The 16,541-nt window shown below is 46.2% G+C and overlaps 1 protein-coding gene across 14 annotated transcripts in view; it reads right to left on the bottom strand.

Moving 5' to 3' along the window:
• Positions 1 to 7,072: 7,072 nt before the first annotated feature.
• Positions 7,073 to 16,541, bottom strand: part of PRMT2 (protein arginine methyltransferase 2) — a 30,886-nt gene continuing 21,417 nt past the window's right edge. For 5 of the 14 annotated variants that reach the window (XM_078358687.1, XM_078358686.1, XM_035282924.3 and 2 more), the window contains 5 exons: positions 13,071 to 13,246; positions 10,859 to 10,988; positions 9,904 to 10,040; positions 8,429 to 8,600; positions 7,073 to 7,693 (listed from right to left, as the gene is read on the bottom strand). In XM_078358687.1, coding sequence (XP_078214813.1) covers positions 7,661 to 7,693; positions 8,429 to 8,600; positions 9,904 to 10,040; positions 10,859 to 10,988; positions 13,071 to 13,246 — 648 coding nt within the window. In that variant the 3' untranslated portion in view covers positions 7,073 to 7,660. The remainder of the gene's footprint in view (positions 7,694 to 8,428; positions 8,601 to 9,903; positions 10,041 to 10,858; positions 10,989 to 13,070; positions 13,247 to 16,541) is intronic. The other 9 variants (XM_078358683.1, XM_078358682.1, XM_078358680.1 and 6 more) reach the window with 2 other exon arrangements.

The raw sequence follows: 16,541 nt of genomic DNA, 5'->3' as shown, positions 1-16,541 counted from the left end.
TGAAGGTGATGAAGGTGATGGTGATGAAGGTGATGAAGATGATGGTGATGAAGGTGATGATGGTGATGAAGGTGATGATGGTGATGAAGGTGATGGTGATGAAGATGATGATGGTGAAGGTGATGATGGTGATGAAGATGATGATGGGGGTGGTGGTGATGGTGATGATGGTGATGAAGGTGATGAAGATGATGGGGTGATGGTGGTGATGGTGATGAAGGTGATGAAGGTGGTGATGATGATGATGGGGGTGATGGTGATGATGGTGATGAAGGTGATGAAGGTGGTGATGGTGATGATGATGGGGGTGATGGTGGTGATGGTGATGAAGCTGATGGGGGTCGTGATGGTGATGATGATGGTGATGAAGGTGGTGGTGATGATGATACGAGGATGATGAGAATGGTGGGGGTGATGACTGTGAGAATGATGCTGATAATGATATTGATGATCACTACCACTTATTGCTACTTTGGGTCAGACTCTGTATGGGGCATCAGAATGGAGTGCAGTGGTGCCAGCACAGCTCACTTGCAGCCTCGACCTCGCCAGGCTCAGGTGATCCTCCCACCTCAGCCTCCTGAGGAGCTGGGACTGTAGGCATGCACAATCATGCCCAGCTAATTTTTGTATTTTTCGTAGAGATGAGGTTTTGCCACATTACCCAGGCTGGGGTATGATGCATCTTAAAGCAGAGATTATTGCTGACAGTTTTACAGATGAAGAAATGGGTAACACATGAAAATATAGAGAATGAGAAGAGCCCTGACAGGAATGCATAAATTTGTTTTTTATGCACTAGAACAAGATTAATGTAAAATGATTTCTATTAAAATAAATGCAGATGAAAATCCCGCCGTAGTCCTCTATTTCCATCCCAGTACAAAAATTCACCCGAACTTCAAGTTAAGTCTGAATACAAAAGACACAAAAGTTGGCGGGGGTGCAAAACGTAAGTTCAACATTTTAAACACTATTTTTAGTAATTTAATGTTATATGTTACACTTGTCATATTTTGGAGGGATACATTTATTTAAATATTCCTCACTAAAATTCCTCTGAAAAGTGCTGTATTTGTTAGGGTTTTCCAGAGAAATTGTGTGTGTGTGTGCGTGTGTGCATCTATATCTATATCTCTGTATCTATAGAGAGATATTTATTTTGAGGAATTGGCTCATGCAGTAGTGGAGACTGGGAAGTCCAGAATCTGCAAGATAAGTCAGCAGGCTGGAGCCTAGGGAAGAGCCAGTGCTGAAGTTTGAGTCTGCTGGCAGAATTCCCTGCTCTTTGCGGGAGGTCAGTCTTTTTTCTCTTGGGGCCTTTAACTGACTGGATGAGGCCCAGCCACATTATGGAAGATCATCTGCTTTACTCAAGGTCTTTTGATTTAAATGTTAATCATATCTTTAAAAATACCTTTACGGAAACATCTTGAATCATGTTTGACTGTTTATCTGGGAAGTGTGTTTTAGTCAAGTTAACACATAACATTAACCATCATTCACAAATACCTTTCATTTAATTTGAATAAATCATACTTAGTGATTTAAAGATTCTTTAAAAACAGAACTTGCATCTACTCAAGTCTTTAGAGGTAAATTCTACTCTGCAGGAAGCACAGGGGTTAGAAGGGCTAGCTAAACAGCAAGGAAATGTAGTCACATCCGAATGTAGGCATTCTGTGGGATGACTGACTCAGCCTCCTCCGCATGCCAATAGCAGGACAAATGCACACCACACAAAGGGTGGAAGCGGGGCTGGGAGAGGTGTCTGTGGTAGTAAGAGGTGTAAGAGACACAGGAACAAAATACAATGTGTGAACCTTGTTTCAACTCTGATGGGAATAAAACATTGAACTGTGAAAAGATTTTCTTTTTTAGACAGTATGAGTTTGAATATGAACCAGGTACAACTAACATTTAAAAATTATGATTTTTCATAGGTGTGAAAATGGCATTGTGGTTACATAAGAAAATGTCTTTCTTAAAATTTGAGATGCAACTATTTTTATTGGTGAAACTGCAAAACGTTTGAAATCTACTTTAAAATTACTCCAGCAAAAAGAAAGATTAGAATCTGTAAAACAAATACGGCAGAATATTTTTGATTGTTGAACTTGGGTGATGTATATTGGGTTCACTGCAATTTCTACTTTTGTGTATGTTTGGAAATTTTCATCAATAAAAGTACAAAATAAGTAATTATATTATTAAAATTTGCGTATTTATATATAAATGGATATTGATATATCTATTAAAATATACTGATTTTCCTTATAAAAAATCTTATACAACAATTTGAATATATTAGTATAATTCTATTCATTGAAATTCTTTCAGCAATTATTCAATTACTCCTTTTACTTTCTTTTTATCCAAGAATTAAAGTCATATACTGACTATTTTCTTACGCGAATAAACCCAACTGTTCTCTTCATATCCTCAGTTCTCTACTAAGACGGATTTCATGAGGGTTAAGATATTTGTTTGTCCAATTGTATATTTCAGCACCTGACACTGATTGGAACATACTCGTTTGTTGAATGACTGACTTTTTTTTTTCCCAGAAAGTACTCTAGATGGCACATAGACATTTCATAAATTTGAATAAAGTTTCCATCTGACATAGGTTGGTGGGGAACAAATATAACTCTTCAGCAATGAATGACTGAATATGGCATTAGTTCTGTATTTAAGAATTTCTTTTAGAGTCCACGCATTTTACCAAGTGGATAATAGAGTATAATCATATATTAAGACTGCTGGCAGAAGATTACACGTGATTCATATTAAATCGTTGTTAAACAGTGTTGTGTTTCTGAAGGTATGTTTATGAAACTCAGCAGAAAACATTTTTTAAACATCTTGCACTTTTCTCAAGAACAACCCAATGCACAGTAGGGCTCAGGGCAGAGGGATATAAAGGGGTGTTTACAGGTACAGCCCCTGGGCAGTCAGGCAGGGTTTCTCTTGGAGGTGATGTCTGAGGAAGGAAGTCAATTTGGGTTCCTAACCAAATGGGTCTGGGCCTAGGTGTTTCACCCATGAAACGGCGTCAGGAAGTGGGTTATAGCAAAACCCAAAGGGGGCATCAGACAAAAACTGACCTCAGAGCGTAGTTTTTGAACAACATTCCTTATTGGCTGCTGCTTCTTAGCCAGCAGAAAAGAATTCAAGTGTTTTGGTTCAAAAACTGGCTAATTGCTTATTCAGCCCAAGTCGTCAGTGAACGATGAGAGTGACAATTGTCTCAAGGCTTCAGAATGATTTCTCCACTTTTCAAGAGGTGTTGGACAATTCACAGCCTGAAAAGTAATAGGGAAGTCCAGGAATGCACGCCTGTGGCTGCCCCTGCCTGGCCCTCGGAGCCTTGTGGGGGAAGCAGCCTCCAGTAGTCACGCCCTGCCTGGGTCCGGCTGCAGCACTGTCTCCTTCCCAGCAGCTCCTCGCCATTCCTCCCTCCCCTGAATCTCAGCGACCTACAGGACGCTGCGGACGTGATGGAAGTGACAGAAGGCTGGCACTTCCACTTCTGCGAGCCTCTGCTTTGTGGGCAAGTCTTGTCATGTTGCCCAGGCTGGTCTCAAATTCTTAGGCTCAAGTGATCCTCCTGCCTTGGCCTGAAGCACTGGGATTACAAGCCTGAGCCACTGCATTTGGCTGGGCTGCCTTTTCTAATAACCATAAATACCATTAGCCTCCATGTCCATGATAGAAAATCCTGACACAGGCCAGGCACAGTGGCTCACGTCAATAAACCCAGCACTTCGGGAGACCGAGGAGGGTGGATCACATGAGGTCAGGAGTTCTAAACCAGCCTGGCCAAAATGGCTGTTGGGCTGCAAACATGCACTACTCTCCAAAGAAGGGAAAGAATGACCCCCAAACTGATTCAGAGAACATCGGAGCCACCACTTCCACCCCAGGCCCAAGGGAGAAGGCCATTTTTCCTCAGTTTCAAAGATGGGCTGCCCCCCAGTCTTCACAGGCCTCTAGAGTGGGCTGCTCTTGCAGAGGGCCCGCAGGGCAGGGCAGCCTCTCCAAGTCATGGCAGTGACACTGCCACCCCAGGAGCTGGGGCCACAGCACCAACCAAACAGGATCATTCTCAAGTCCTGGGATCTGACAGAATTTGCCTTGCTAAGTTTCGGACTGGCTCGAGACCTATGACCCCTTCCTTCCACTTCTCCCTTTCGAAACGAGGGTGTCTACCCTAGGCCTGACCCATGTTTCTATTCTGGATGCACATCACATGTATGGTTTCACAGGCTCACAGCTAGAGAGGGAATTTTGCCTCAGGATGAATCATAGCTTGGTCTCACCCACGGCTGATTTAGATGATATTTAAATAAGATTTTGTAGTACAGAGCATCTAAAGATGAGTTAAGACTTTGGGGACTGCTGGGGTGGAATGTATTTTCTATATGTATTTTGAGGGGCCAGGAGAAGAATGCTAAGGACTGAATTGTGTCTCCCAAAATTCCTGCGCTGAAGCTCTAATCCCCAATGTGACTGTTTTTGGACATGTGGTCTGTACAGAAGCAATTAAGGTCAAATTAGGTCATAGGGTGAAGCCCTGATTCAGTAGGATGAGCATCCTTATGAGAGGAGACACAAGAGCATGCCCTTTCTCTCTCCCTGCCACGTAAGGGCACAGGGAGAAGGTGCCATCTGCAGGCCAGGAAGAGCAGCTTCAGCAGGAACTGAGGCCAGCACCTTGGTCTCGGTCATCCCAGACTCCAGAGTCGTGAGAAATAAATTCCTCCTGTTGAAGCTGCCCAGTCTGTGGTGTTTTGTTATGGCACCCTGAACCAAGACAGAGACTCTATAAGCAGACAAGAACATCAGTAAACATCCAACTAGCTGAACAACACAACTAACAAACTGGATCTAAATTACGTATGTGGAGCCCTGCCCTCAACAACAGAATACACATTCTCCTCAAGTGCACAAGAATATAGCTCACATGCACCGAGTCATAAAACAAGCTTCAACAAATTTCAAGGGATTAGAATTCCTCAATTTGCTTTCTGGCCACCGTGAAATTAAGCCAGAGATCGGTAAGAAAAAGTAACTAGAAAATCCTGCCTTTCAAAATTAAGCCACACGCAGTTCTAAATAGCCCATAATACAAAAGAGGAAATTTTAACAGAAACATGATAACATTTCAAACTGAGTGATACTGAAAATATATCAAAATTCACTGTTGCATCCAAAGCAATTTTAGAAAAAAATTAAGAGTTCCGATCTATGTATTAGAAAGAAAGGTTGAAATCAATGATTTAAGCTTCTATCTCTAGGAAAAAAAATAAAGCTTGACCCCTCCCCTCACAATAATGACAAAAATCAATTCCAGGTGGAGTATTTGATCTAAGTGCAAAAGAGAAAACAATATCAGCCACAAAGACAGTATACTTTCAAATTGGACAACATAACACTTAAGAACTTCTGCTCATCAAAATACTCTTCTTAAGAGCATGAAAAGCCACAGAGGCTGGGCGCAGTGGCTCATGTCTGTAATCCCAGCACTTTGGGAGGCTGAGGTGGGTGGATCACCTGAGGTCAGGAGTTCGAGACCAGCATGATCAACATGGTAAAACCCCATCTGTACTAAAAATACAAAACTTAGGTGGGCATGGTGGCAGGCACCTGTAATCCCAGCTACTCAGGAGGCTGAGGCAAGGGGAATCACTTGAACCCAGGAGGCAGAGGTTGCAGTGAGCTGAGATCATGCCATTGCACTCCAGCCTGGATGACAGAGCAAGATTCCATCTCGAAAAAAAATAAGCCACAGAAAGTGAAAAGATATTCACAAAAATATATGTGATATAGGACTCAGCCAGATTATTCAGGAACACCAGAATCTCAATTAGAAATAGACAAACAGCCTTAACAGCAAAATAGGCCAAAGACTCAAGCACCTCAAAAACAGGATATCCAAATGCGCAGCAAATCTATGAGACTGGATTAGTCATCAATGAAATGAAATGTATACGAAATCCACACGTCTGCCAGAGCAGGTGAAATGCAAAACACAACACTGTTGTTGACGACGATGCCAACTCTCATGCACAGCTGGCAGGGATATTAGATTCCTTGACTTGAAAACCTGGAGTACCGTGTACACCCAACAGAAATGTGTACACACCTGCACCAGAAGACATATGCAGAAATGTCCACAGTCTCAGTAATCGTAATAGCTAAACCCTGTTAACAGCCAAAAGGACACCGTGTGAAATAAGATTCATAAACTATGGTCTATTCATGCAGCTGAATACTTTACCACGGTGAAAAAGTAAGTCACAACCACACTGTCTGCAACTCACAGAGGAGTCTCACAAACATGCTTAATTAAGGCAGACAGAGAACAACACATGTATAATTCCATTCATATAATGTTCAAAGCCAGGCAAGAGTAACTGACACCAAGTCAGGATAGCACCCTCGAGAGGGCAGGCGCTGAGCGAAAGGGAAGTCGGGGAGTGTGTAGCATGTCCTGGCCTGACGCTGGTTATGTGTGCGTCTGCTTTGTAAAATGCCGCCATCTATGTATCCACACCTAGCACTGGTTTCAGTATAATGCTTTATATCTTGTTTTTGTTGTTTCTGAGACAGGGTCTTGCTCAGTGGCCCAGGCTGGAGTGCAGCAGTGCAATCCTAGCTCACTGCAGCCTCAGCCTCCTGGGCTCAAGTGATCCTCCCACCTCAGCCTCCCGAGTAGCTGGGACTACAGGTACATGCCACCATGCCCAGCTAATTTTTGTATTTTTTGTAGCGATAGGATCTCACTATGTTACCCAGGGTGGCCTTGAACTCCTGAGCTCAAGCAATCATCCCACCTCAGCCTCCCAAAGTGCTGGGATTACAGACATAAGCCACTGCACCAGCCTATATTTCAGTAAAATTCAATAAAAATCAAAACAATACAAAAAACCAAAAAATTTAGACATGTATCTCCTGATTTGGAAGTTTTTTCAAAATACTGAGAAAAGCATACAGAGCAATCCATGTGGTATGATCCTGTGGTTATAAAAGGTAACACATATGCATTAAAAACAGGGTACACAATGACTTCATTCATTTAAAAATATTTATTGAGCATGTGTGATGCACCGACACGAAATTTATTTGGAAGACATCTACACAACTGTACTATCCATGCAGAGTCCCATCGCATGCATCGCCACCTCAGCTCCTGCGCTGAGCCCGGGCAGTGTCCCTACACGCCACTGGCACAGGCCTGTGCAATCCTACATCCCACCTGAGTGGATGAGCGATGGCAGTAAGGGCACCACTAACACAGGAGGCCTGGACAGTCACTGTCACGGGGTACATGGGCTGATATGCGTGCGTCCTAGGAGTGTGGACCTAGACCTAGCTTGGGAATGTGGAGCTACAACCTAGCCACAGGTCGGCACTGTGGGCACCACGGGCGAACACCTGGAAACACAGCCTACTTCTAGAGGACAGACACTGGGCAGCGGACGTGGCCACGGCAGCTCCTGCTGAGCCCAAGTGTGTTTGTCTGTGAAGGACCCTGACGTCACCTGCCAGCTGGGGAGGGTCAATGCGGAGTGTGCAGCAGCCAGGTGCATCTCGGTTGGCTTGTGTCCGTTGCCTCTTAAACATGCACACTGCTTTCCAAATAAAGCATCAACTGTCATCTCCAGATTGGGAAGACTTTTTCTCCAACCTGAAAAGGATAAATGACCACAGGTCAATCACATAATAAATCATTTGATTAACATACTACATTTCCTAATGGCTTAATATTGGACAAAAAAGAACACTGTTCAGGTGCAGAATTTTTTTAAATGGCAGCTAAACTTTTAGCAAAAAATTATCACAAAGCAAAGCACAAAACAAGTATAAAGCATAAAGGAAAAGCATTTGTTTTTATTTTCTTTGCCACATTAATTCTGAGTCCAAAGAAAAACATTCCGTTTTTAGCAGCCTCTGAGACAGGAAGCCCGAGTGAGCTGGGTGAGCCACACAAGAATTTGTACACGGACCAGCAGGCTGCCAGTCAGAACATGCAGCACGGACAACACGTCTAGATTAACTGCTGCCTGGGAAGCCACAGGGACCTCTGTCAAGGGAGCATCAAGGCACAGCTCAGGCCTCTGTCCACCTGGGGGCCCCTTTGGACATGGCACAAAGGGCCTCAGGCTGATGTGGGTCTCTCCTCTCCCTCACTTACTGTCACCTGAGGAAATGACTTCCCTTCCATAGCCCTCCACTTCCTGTGCTGTCAGATGGGAAATGAACCCAATAACAGCACGTGCTTTCTGTGTGAGGATTAAATCGCTCGTACACAAAAGGCGTGGGCCCCAGTGTGAGCAAGCATCTACCGTCACCAGCACCACCCACGCCTGTCTCCCTGAGGACCGGCACCCACAAGACAGAATCTTACAACTAAATATCTTACTTTTTGAGATGTGGGGTCTTCCCTGGAAGTGATAGCCCAGCTCAGAGCCACCGACATGTGCCTTCTCCACACCGGGTTTCTCTGCAATACAACTGTACCCGTGACCACGTCTCCTGTGTGGACAGGAACTGGGTCGTCCATCATAAACAGCGTCTGCTTCCAGTGTGTGGTGCTACAAGACAGGGCTGCGTGTGACCTGGAGGCTGAGGCAGCACAGTCTCCACATGGCCCTCAGGGCACTGGCTCACCCCCAGCAGCAGCCGCCGGCCGGCAGTCCACCCTGAGAGCATGGGACACGATGCTTGGCTTTTCAGGCCAACTCGGGACAGAAACACCCCCAGCTCTGTGATCTAAACAGGCCATGGGATATGCTGGGGTCAAAGGTAGGCTGGTGAGACAGATCCTGCCTATGCCAAACAGAAGGCTGGTCCTGAGACCACTCAGATTCCAGGAGGTGTGGACCGCTCACCCTGGGTCACCCAGGAGACACACAGCTGCACACAGGGTCCCCCAGTGGTGTCTGACTCCCGGGCCCTGCCAGGCGGACGTCTGTCTACCCGCTTGCTCTGTGCCCCGCCTAAGCGCAGAGGCTGCTGATGTAGCTCCTCCGTAAAAGTGTGGGGGACACACACGGAATCAGGTCCAGGGAGTCGCTTCTGTGCCAGTTACAATGTGAGGACAACTGTCACACTTGGGGGGAAACAGTAAGACGCTAGGATTCTGCAGAGTTGCAATGGAAACGTCTCTAAGTTCTTCAGATTCTGTTGCCCTCAAACTCCCACTGTCCACGGGCCCAGCGGTGAAGGGGGGCTCCTCAGGTCTCCAGTTTCTCCCTGACTCTGGCCACACCCCTCAGCTCAGCATGTGCCCGAGCTCACTGTCCTCTCGGTTCCCCCAGACTTGGGGGTGGGTATAACCGGCCTCCGAGCTGCCCACCTCTGCCAGGTGAGGGCACTGAAGGGGGTACCACAGGACCCTTGTGATTCAAGCCCACATTCCAGGCCAGTGGCATCAACCCCGCATGTCTGCGGCCTCCCTGGAGCCGTGGTCCCCTCGCGGGGCAGGTGTGACAGCTGGGCAGCCAACTCCACCCCAGTCCCAAAGGGAAGCCTGCGCCCCGCCACCCCCACGAAGGCAGCTCCACCCCCACGCATGCCCAGGGTCCTGGCCAAGAAATATGTCTCAGGAAATGACCTGAGGCGCTCCAAAAGCGTCAGGTGAACCCCGACCTCCTGCGGAGGCGCTTGGGATCAGACCATGAAGACCTGTGGGTGTTCCTCGGGGGCGGGAAGACAGGGAGCTCCTCCCGCTGGGGCTGTTCCCGGGGTGATGGCCCAGGCCCGGCCCAGAGTGGGGCGAGACCGAAGGGGACCCACAGGCTGCAGCGTCTGCACCACCCACGCACGCCGTCCCATCCCGCCACATATACCCCCACGACCGCAGTGCCCCGTCCTCGTACCCCGCCCCACACTCACGGGTGGAAGGGCCCGGTGCTGAGCACCTGCGGCGGCTGCCCCTCCTGCAGGCTCTGGAAGTGGACGCTAAACCAGGCCGTGAAGCCGTGCAGGGTCCCCGCCTTCCTGATGTCGAAGCGCAGCTCGCCCCTCAGGGTCTGGGTCAAGCAGACGACAAGGCACGCATGGGCACCGCGTGGCCCCGGGGGCGTCCCCCTCCGTGCGCCCCGCGCAGACGCTGACGCGTCAGGAGCCGCAGAAAAGCCCCCCGCCCTGGGGAAACCAGCCCCAAAACCCGCATCTTGAGTTGAGAGGCTTCAGTCAGAAACGTGTAAAGCAATCTGAGCTTCTTGCACCCAATTTTCTGCCCCAAATTCCTGTGGAATCTCTTCTGCGCTCAGCTCCTCAAGTTAAGGAGTTGGAGAGCTCAGGCTGGGCCTTTCCCCAGCAGAACGACCTGAAAACCAACGCTGCGCCCACGCACCGCGGCTGCCCAGTCTCCAGACGCGGCGCCAAGCGGGGCGCCAGGCAGGGCAGGGCCGCGGGGACCGGCCCGGAGCCCACGCGCCACTGCGCGGCCGCAGACGGGGATTCGTGGAAGGAACCGTAACAACTCTGTTAACAAGAGTGGCTAAAAACACTTGAAAAAAAACTTAATGCAAATACCATAACGAAACGGAATATAATTTATTTGATTTTGAAGATGCTGAGAATGTTAAACACAAATCTAAAATGAAGACGCTAGAGAGAGCTATAAAGAAGATGATGTACAATATGGAAGAATCCGAACAGAACATAAAAAAGCGGAAAAATCAGGACCAAACGCTTTATAAATTCACTTATTTGTATAACAAAATAGTTACACACTCCTACCGCTGGCACTCACTGAAGCTTTAGGGTAGTAAGCCGGGCTCTGGTCTGAGTGTTTCCCGCTCGCTGATTATTAAATGTAAGAGCCAACTCATCTTTTTCTCACCTCTAGATCAGGAACTTGCACGGTTCTCATGTCCAGCTGCAATAGAGTGCACGGCTCGGAGAGGCAGTCTTCTGGTCTCAGAATGTGGTTATACTTGGGCTTGGAAAAAAACTCCTTGACTGCCAAAGATCTAGGGGAAAGGTCAGAGCAACTGTCAGTCATTGCGAACATCGTACAAGCCACGGTCTGGGGCCCCGAGCCCCGAGAGCAGCCCTCAGGCCGCCAGAGGACCCAGACCCCACCCGGACATCCGGAGCCCTCCTGAGCCTGACCTGTGAGTCACTGGGCCCTTCCCGGTGAGGTCTCATTCATGGGATCTGAGCACTTGGAAACCAACACTCACCCCCATAACCCGGAGGACATGAGGGGCTGCAGTGCATCTTGCCGAGTTTTAGAATCTATTTGATTTCGAAATACCTTTTGTGGATCTTCTATTAACAGTTCATGAAAGCGGTATTCCTGCTGCAGGTTACTCTATAATAAACATAAGGAACTCGAGGGCTGAGGTGGCCTAAGTGAGTCTGAGTTTTAGGAGAAATACTTGCTCTGTTGCTACACAAATTCAACACGGAAATAGACACCAGATGCCGCCCAGAGCCCTGCGTGTCACCGTTTGCTAACCCCCCATCACGGGCTGCACTGGGCTCGCCAGTAAGTCACCTATTACTTACCACAGAAATATTTTAAAAGTAACAAAGCAGTAACTTCTGAAATAGCATATAAAAGTGAATGTTTTTAAAAAAGATTCCACTATATTTACATATTTCTGAATATTTTTGATAAAAATTGTGAATTTATTTAAAAATGGGAAAATATGGGCAAATAGAAAGTTTAAATTCTCCATATGCTTGTCTCAGCATTATCCCCGTCATATTTATATAAACTTATTTATGCAAACTAACGTCCATTCTGTATAAATGACTTATTCTGCCAAGCTTTACTGTCTCTTAAACCCTTTCCAAGTATCATTACATATCCCTAAAAACCCAGTTTCTTTTTTAACAGCTACACAGTAGTACTTCATCAGACCGATATACAGCAATTCAATCATATTTCTCTGGACAGCCACTGGCTTCCAGTGCTGGGAGGATCACTCAGGCAGGAGGCTCTGGCAGTGGGTGGGGTGGGCAGCCAGATGCCAACCTCTAAGGCCCGGGCAGTCACACCTCCCTGTCACCACCAGGCAAGCCTGGGCTACTATTTTAATTTACTCTTTGCTTTTCTGGTGGGGAAAGGAACATCTATTTTAATCTGCATTTTAACTACTAATAACATTATAATTTTTCACATATTTATTGGTAATTTTATTTACTTTCTGTGATTTGCTTGTTCATGTGATTGAGCTGTTAATTCTTTTTTTTTTTTTTTTTTTCCTTTTGAGACGGAGTTTTGCTCATGTTGCCCAGGCTGGAGTGCAATGGCACAATCTTGGCTCACCGCAACCTCTGCCTCCCGGATTCAAGCGATTCTCCTGCCTCAGCCTCCCATATATCTGGGATTACAGGCATGAGCCGCCGTGCCTGGCTAATTTTGTATTTTTAGTAGAGACGGGGTTTCTCCATGTTGGTCAAGCTGGTCTCAAACTCCCAACCTCAGGTGATCCACCCGCCTTGGCCTCCCAAAGTGCTGGGATTACAGGCGTGAGCCACTGCGCCTGGCAATTGGGCTGTAATTCTATTTGGCTAGTCAGCTCTCTCTAATCGATTCCCAGATCTGTCAGCACGTGATTTCTCTAATCATTGGTGTGTTTGCTAATTTCTGCCATATAGATTGCCAGACTCTCTCTAGCCCAGGGTTCATTTCAGCCATTGTTGCTGCTCATTTCTCCACCTAGGATGGCGCACACAGGCTCCCATGGATGTCTGTTGTTAACGTTGATTCCAGGCAGAATTAAGTTTTCATGCATGGTGTGAGAGAAAACGGCTAATCAACTGCTCCTGAGTAATCTCCTGACTCGGCCCTCACTCCCTCCTAATGGGAATGCCATCTTTTCCATGGATGAACATTTTCGTTCTCTGCTCATCTGTCTTTTCTTGTTACAGCACCATACTGTTTTAATTACTCCAGCGCTACAACAGACTGTCCTATCTGGGTGCACAGGTACCCTCATTTATCCATCCATTGTGTGGGATCTCCCAGGGCCTTGGCTCACCTACAGGCTGTGGACCAGGAGGCCCCACGGGACAGTACCGTCCCAGCTGTGGACACTTACTTCAGAGCGCTGAGGTTGAACTCGTATGCGTTGTCCCAGAAGAGCACTTTGCTACGATAGTCCTTATCAGCACTGCAGGGCACAAGGTGCAACTCGGCCATGGTGGGCCAAATGACCCCATCCTCCTTCAGCCAGGCATCCCGGGCATACAGGATGGACTCGATCATGAACTCAAACTGCATAGGAGTGAGACACACAGGAGACACATCTCAGGCCCCGGGGCTGCACAGGCCTCTCACCACCACATTCCCAACACTACAGTCAGAGTTCTACAGTTTTAGCCTCAAGAACATTCCTGCCTAGGCCAGTGTACCATGCAAGAAAATGTCTCGCAGCTTTATTTGATGCCCACATGTAATGGCCATTGATGCATCTCACAGCCTGGGTTTAAGTCACATAATTTCCCATTAGAATTAAGAACTGAAGCAGAGCTAAAAGCAAGGACAAATCTTCACTTTGGTCCCATCTTAAGTCACTGAAGAGTTAGTAACTACCAGATTTTGAAAGAGCCCTGAAGTGTTGCAGGGTCCCAACTGTTACATAAGATATATTTGGTGGCCGGGCGCGGTGGCTCACGCCTGTAATCCCAGCACTTTGGGAGGCCGAGGCGGGTAGATCACGAGGTCAAGAGATCGAGACCATCCTGGTCAACAAGGTGAAACCCCGTCTGTACTAAAAATGCAAAAATTAGCTGGGCGTGGTGGTGCGTGCCTGTAATCCCAGCTACTCGGGAGGCTGAGGCAGGAGAATTGCTTGAACCCAGGAGGCGGAGGTTGCAGTGAGCTGAGATCGTGCCATTGCACTCTAGTCTGGGTAACAACAGCGAAACTTCATCTCAAAAAAAAAAAAAAAAAAAAGATATATTTGGTCTGTAGTATTCTCGAGTTTTCACAACCCTTTAAGTGGACTGAAGTCACTCCTTAAGAAACTGAAAGCCACACAGGCATGCCTTGGCCATTCACGTGGTCCCCTGGTCCACCTTGCATCCCTCAGAAGGTCCCAAGTCAAGGGAAGGATGTCACATCTATGACTGAGGAAGTGGGGACCCAACACCCTGAAAGGCCAGGCTTTCTGTCTGAACCACAACTTGCTTCAAACACAGAAAAGAGTAGAGGGAGCACCAGGCGGGTGGGTGGACCTTGCGAGCCACCCGGGGAGCTTGCAATTCATCCAGTAGTTGATGAGAAGCAACAGAGGGGTTTTACTTTTCTTCGATAATCTCAAGCAGGTTTTATTATAGAAGTAATAGTGTTTTGTATAGAAAATGGAGAAAATGTACAAAAGTTCAAACAAAAATAAAAATCACATATTAACCCAGCATCCAGCAGGAACCACTGTTAGCACTCTGCAGTTTAAGTATTTTTCTATACACACACATGAGAAATATGTACATCCAATCTACTTTTATTTTTTCAGTTATATAGTCAAACTCAGCTTTTCTGGTGTACAGCCTACGAACTTCGGCGCTTGTGTGGATTTTGTCCTCACAACCACAGCCAGCATACACACAGCTCTGCCACCCCAAAACACTCCTTATGCTTTCCTCTGGTGGCCACGCCCTCCCCCACCCTCAGCCTCTGCAAGCCACTCATCAGGTCTCCATCCCCATGGTCTTGTGTCTTCTTGAAAGTATCGTATCAATGGAACCAAACAGTATATAACCTTTCAAGAGGAGTCTCTTTCACTCAGTGTAAAGTTTCTGGGCTTCCTCCGAACTAACTGTTTCAATAACTGGCTCCTCTTCACTGCTCAGTGGCATTCTGCTGCGTGGATGCACCCGTTTATCCCTTATGGATTATCCTGATGAAGGACACTTGAGTTTTTCCAGGATTTTGAGCAATTATAAAGAGAGCCAGTACAATCATTCACGTACAGGTTTTTGTGTGAACACAACTTGCATTTCTCTAGGCTGAATATGCAGGAGAGGGACTCCAGGGCATAAGGTGAGTGCACACACAACTCTGTAAGTGCCAACTTGTTTCCACAGTGGCATGCCACCAGCAATGCTTGACTTTCAGCTGCTCCTCATCCTCAATGGTACTTGGTATCCCTATCAGATTTTTTTTTTAATTTAGTCATTTTTCAATAGGTGTAAGTGATATTTCACTGCGGCTTTAATGTGCATTTCCCTGATGGCTAACAATGTTGAACGTCTTTTCATGTGTGTATGTAATATCTGCATATCCACTCTGGAAAAGTGTCTGTTCAAGCCTTTTGCCCATTTTCAACTGGCTTGTTTTCTTCCTGTTGAGTTTTGAGAGTTCTTTGTATATTCAGAACGTACACTGGATATATTATTTGCAATACTGTCTCCTAATCTTAGCTTGCTTTTTATTCTCTTAACACCATCCTTTGCAGAGCAATCGTTTTTAGTTCTGAAAAAATTCAATTTATCAACATTTTCTGTTATGGATCATGCTTTCATAGTCATTCCTAAAAACCCTTTGCCTAAGTCCAGGTGATGAAGATTTTCTCCTATGATTTCTTCAAGAAGCTTTACAGCTTTATATTTTACACACTTAGATCTATGATCAATTTTAAGTTCAGGTGTGTGTGAGATGTGAGGCTGAGGTTTTATTTTTTTAGATATGGACAACAACTATTTTGGTATCATTTGCTGAAGACTGTCTTTTCTCCATTAAGCTGATTTTTGTACCTATTTGTATTAATCTATTTCTCTTCTCCATTCCACTGACTTACATGTCTGTCCCTTCACCAATACCACGCTGTCCTGATTACTGTAGCTTTAAAATCAAGTAGTATATTTCCTCCAACTTTATTCTTCTTTTAAAAAACTGAATCAGCTACTCTAGTTACCTTAGTTGATTTTTGTGTTGCTATAAAGGAATATCTGAGGCTGGGTACTTTATAAAGAAATGAGGTTTATTTGGCTCATGGTTCTGCTGGTTGGGAAAGTTCAGGCTTGGGCAGATGCCCAATCTAGATAGTGAGGGCTTCAGGCTGCTTCCTCTCATGGTGGAAGCCAGAGGGGAGCTGGCAGGTGCAGAGACCACAGGGTGAGAGCACAGGCAATCGGAGGTGCCAGGTTCTTTTTGAGAACCAGGACTTGTTGGGACCTGAGAGAGCACGAACTCACTTTTCTACCCATGAGGAAGGGCATTCATCTACTCAAGGGCATGGGATCCATGCCCATGACCCAAACACCTCCCACTAGACCCCACCTCCCAACACCACCACACTGAGGAACAAATTTCAACGTAAGATTTGCTGGGGACACACCATAGCACTGGTTCCTTTACATTCCATATACATTTCATAATGAGCTTATCTTTAAGAACAAATCCTGCCTGGATTTTGACTGGAATTTTATTAAGTCTACAGATCAATTTAAGGAGAACATGTATCTTTACAGGATGAACCTTCTTGTCTCTCCATTTATTTAGGCTTTCTGGGATTTCTTTCATTATTGTCTCATCATTTTCAGTGTTCAGATCTTACACATTTTGTTAG

Source organism: Callithrix jacchus, chromosome 21 (genome assembly GCF_049354715.1).
Source record: "Callithrix jacchus isolate 240 chromosome 21, calJac240_pri, whole genome shotgun sequence".
Taxonomy (NCBI): Eukaryota; Metazoa; Chordata; class Mammalia; order Primates; family Cebidae; genus Callithrix; species Callithrix jacchus.
The sequence above is the reverse complement of the archived record's forward strand: the minus strand, read 5'-3'. Positions and strand labels throughout refer to the sequence as shown.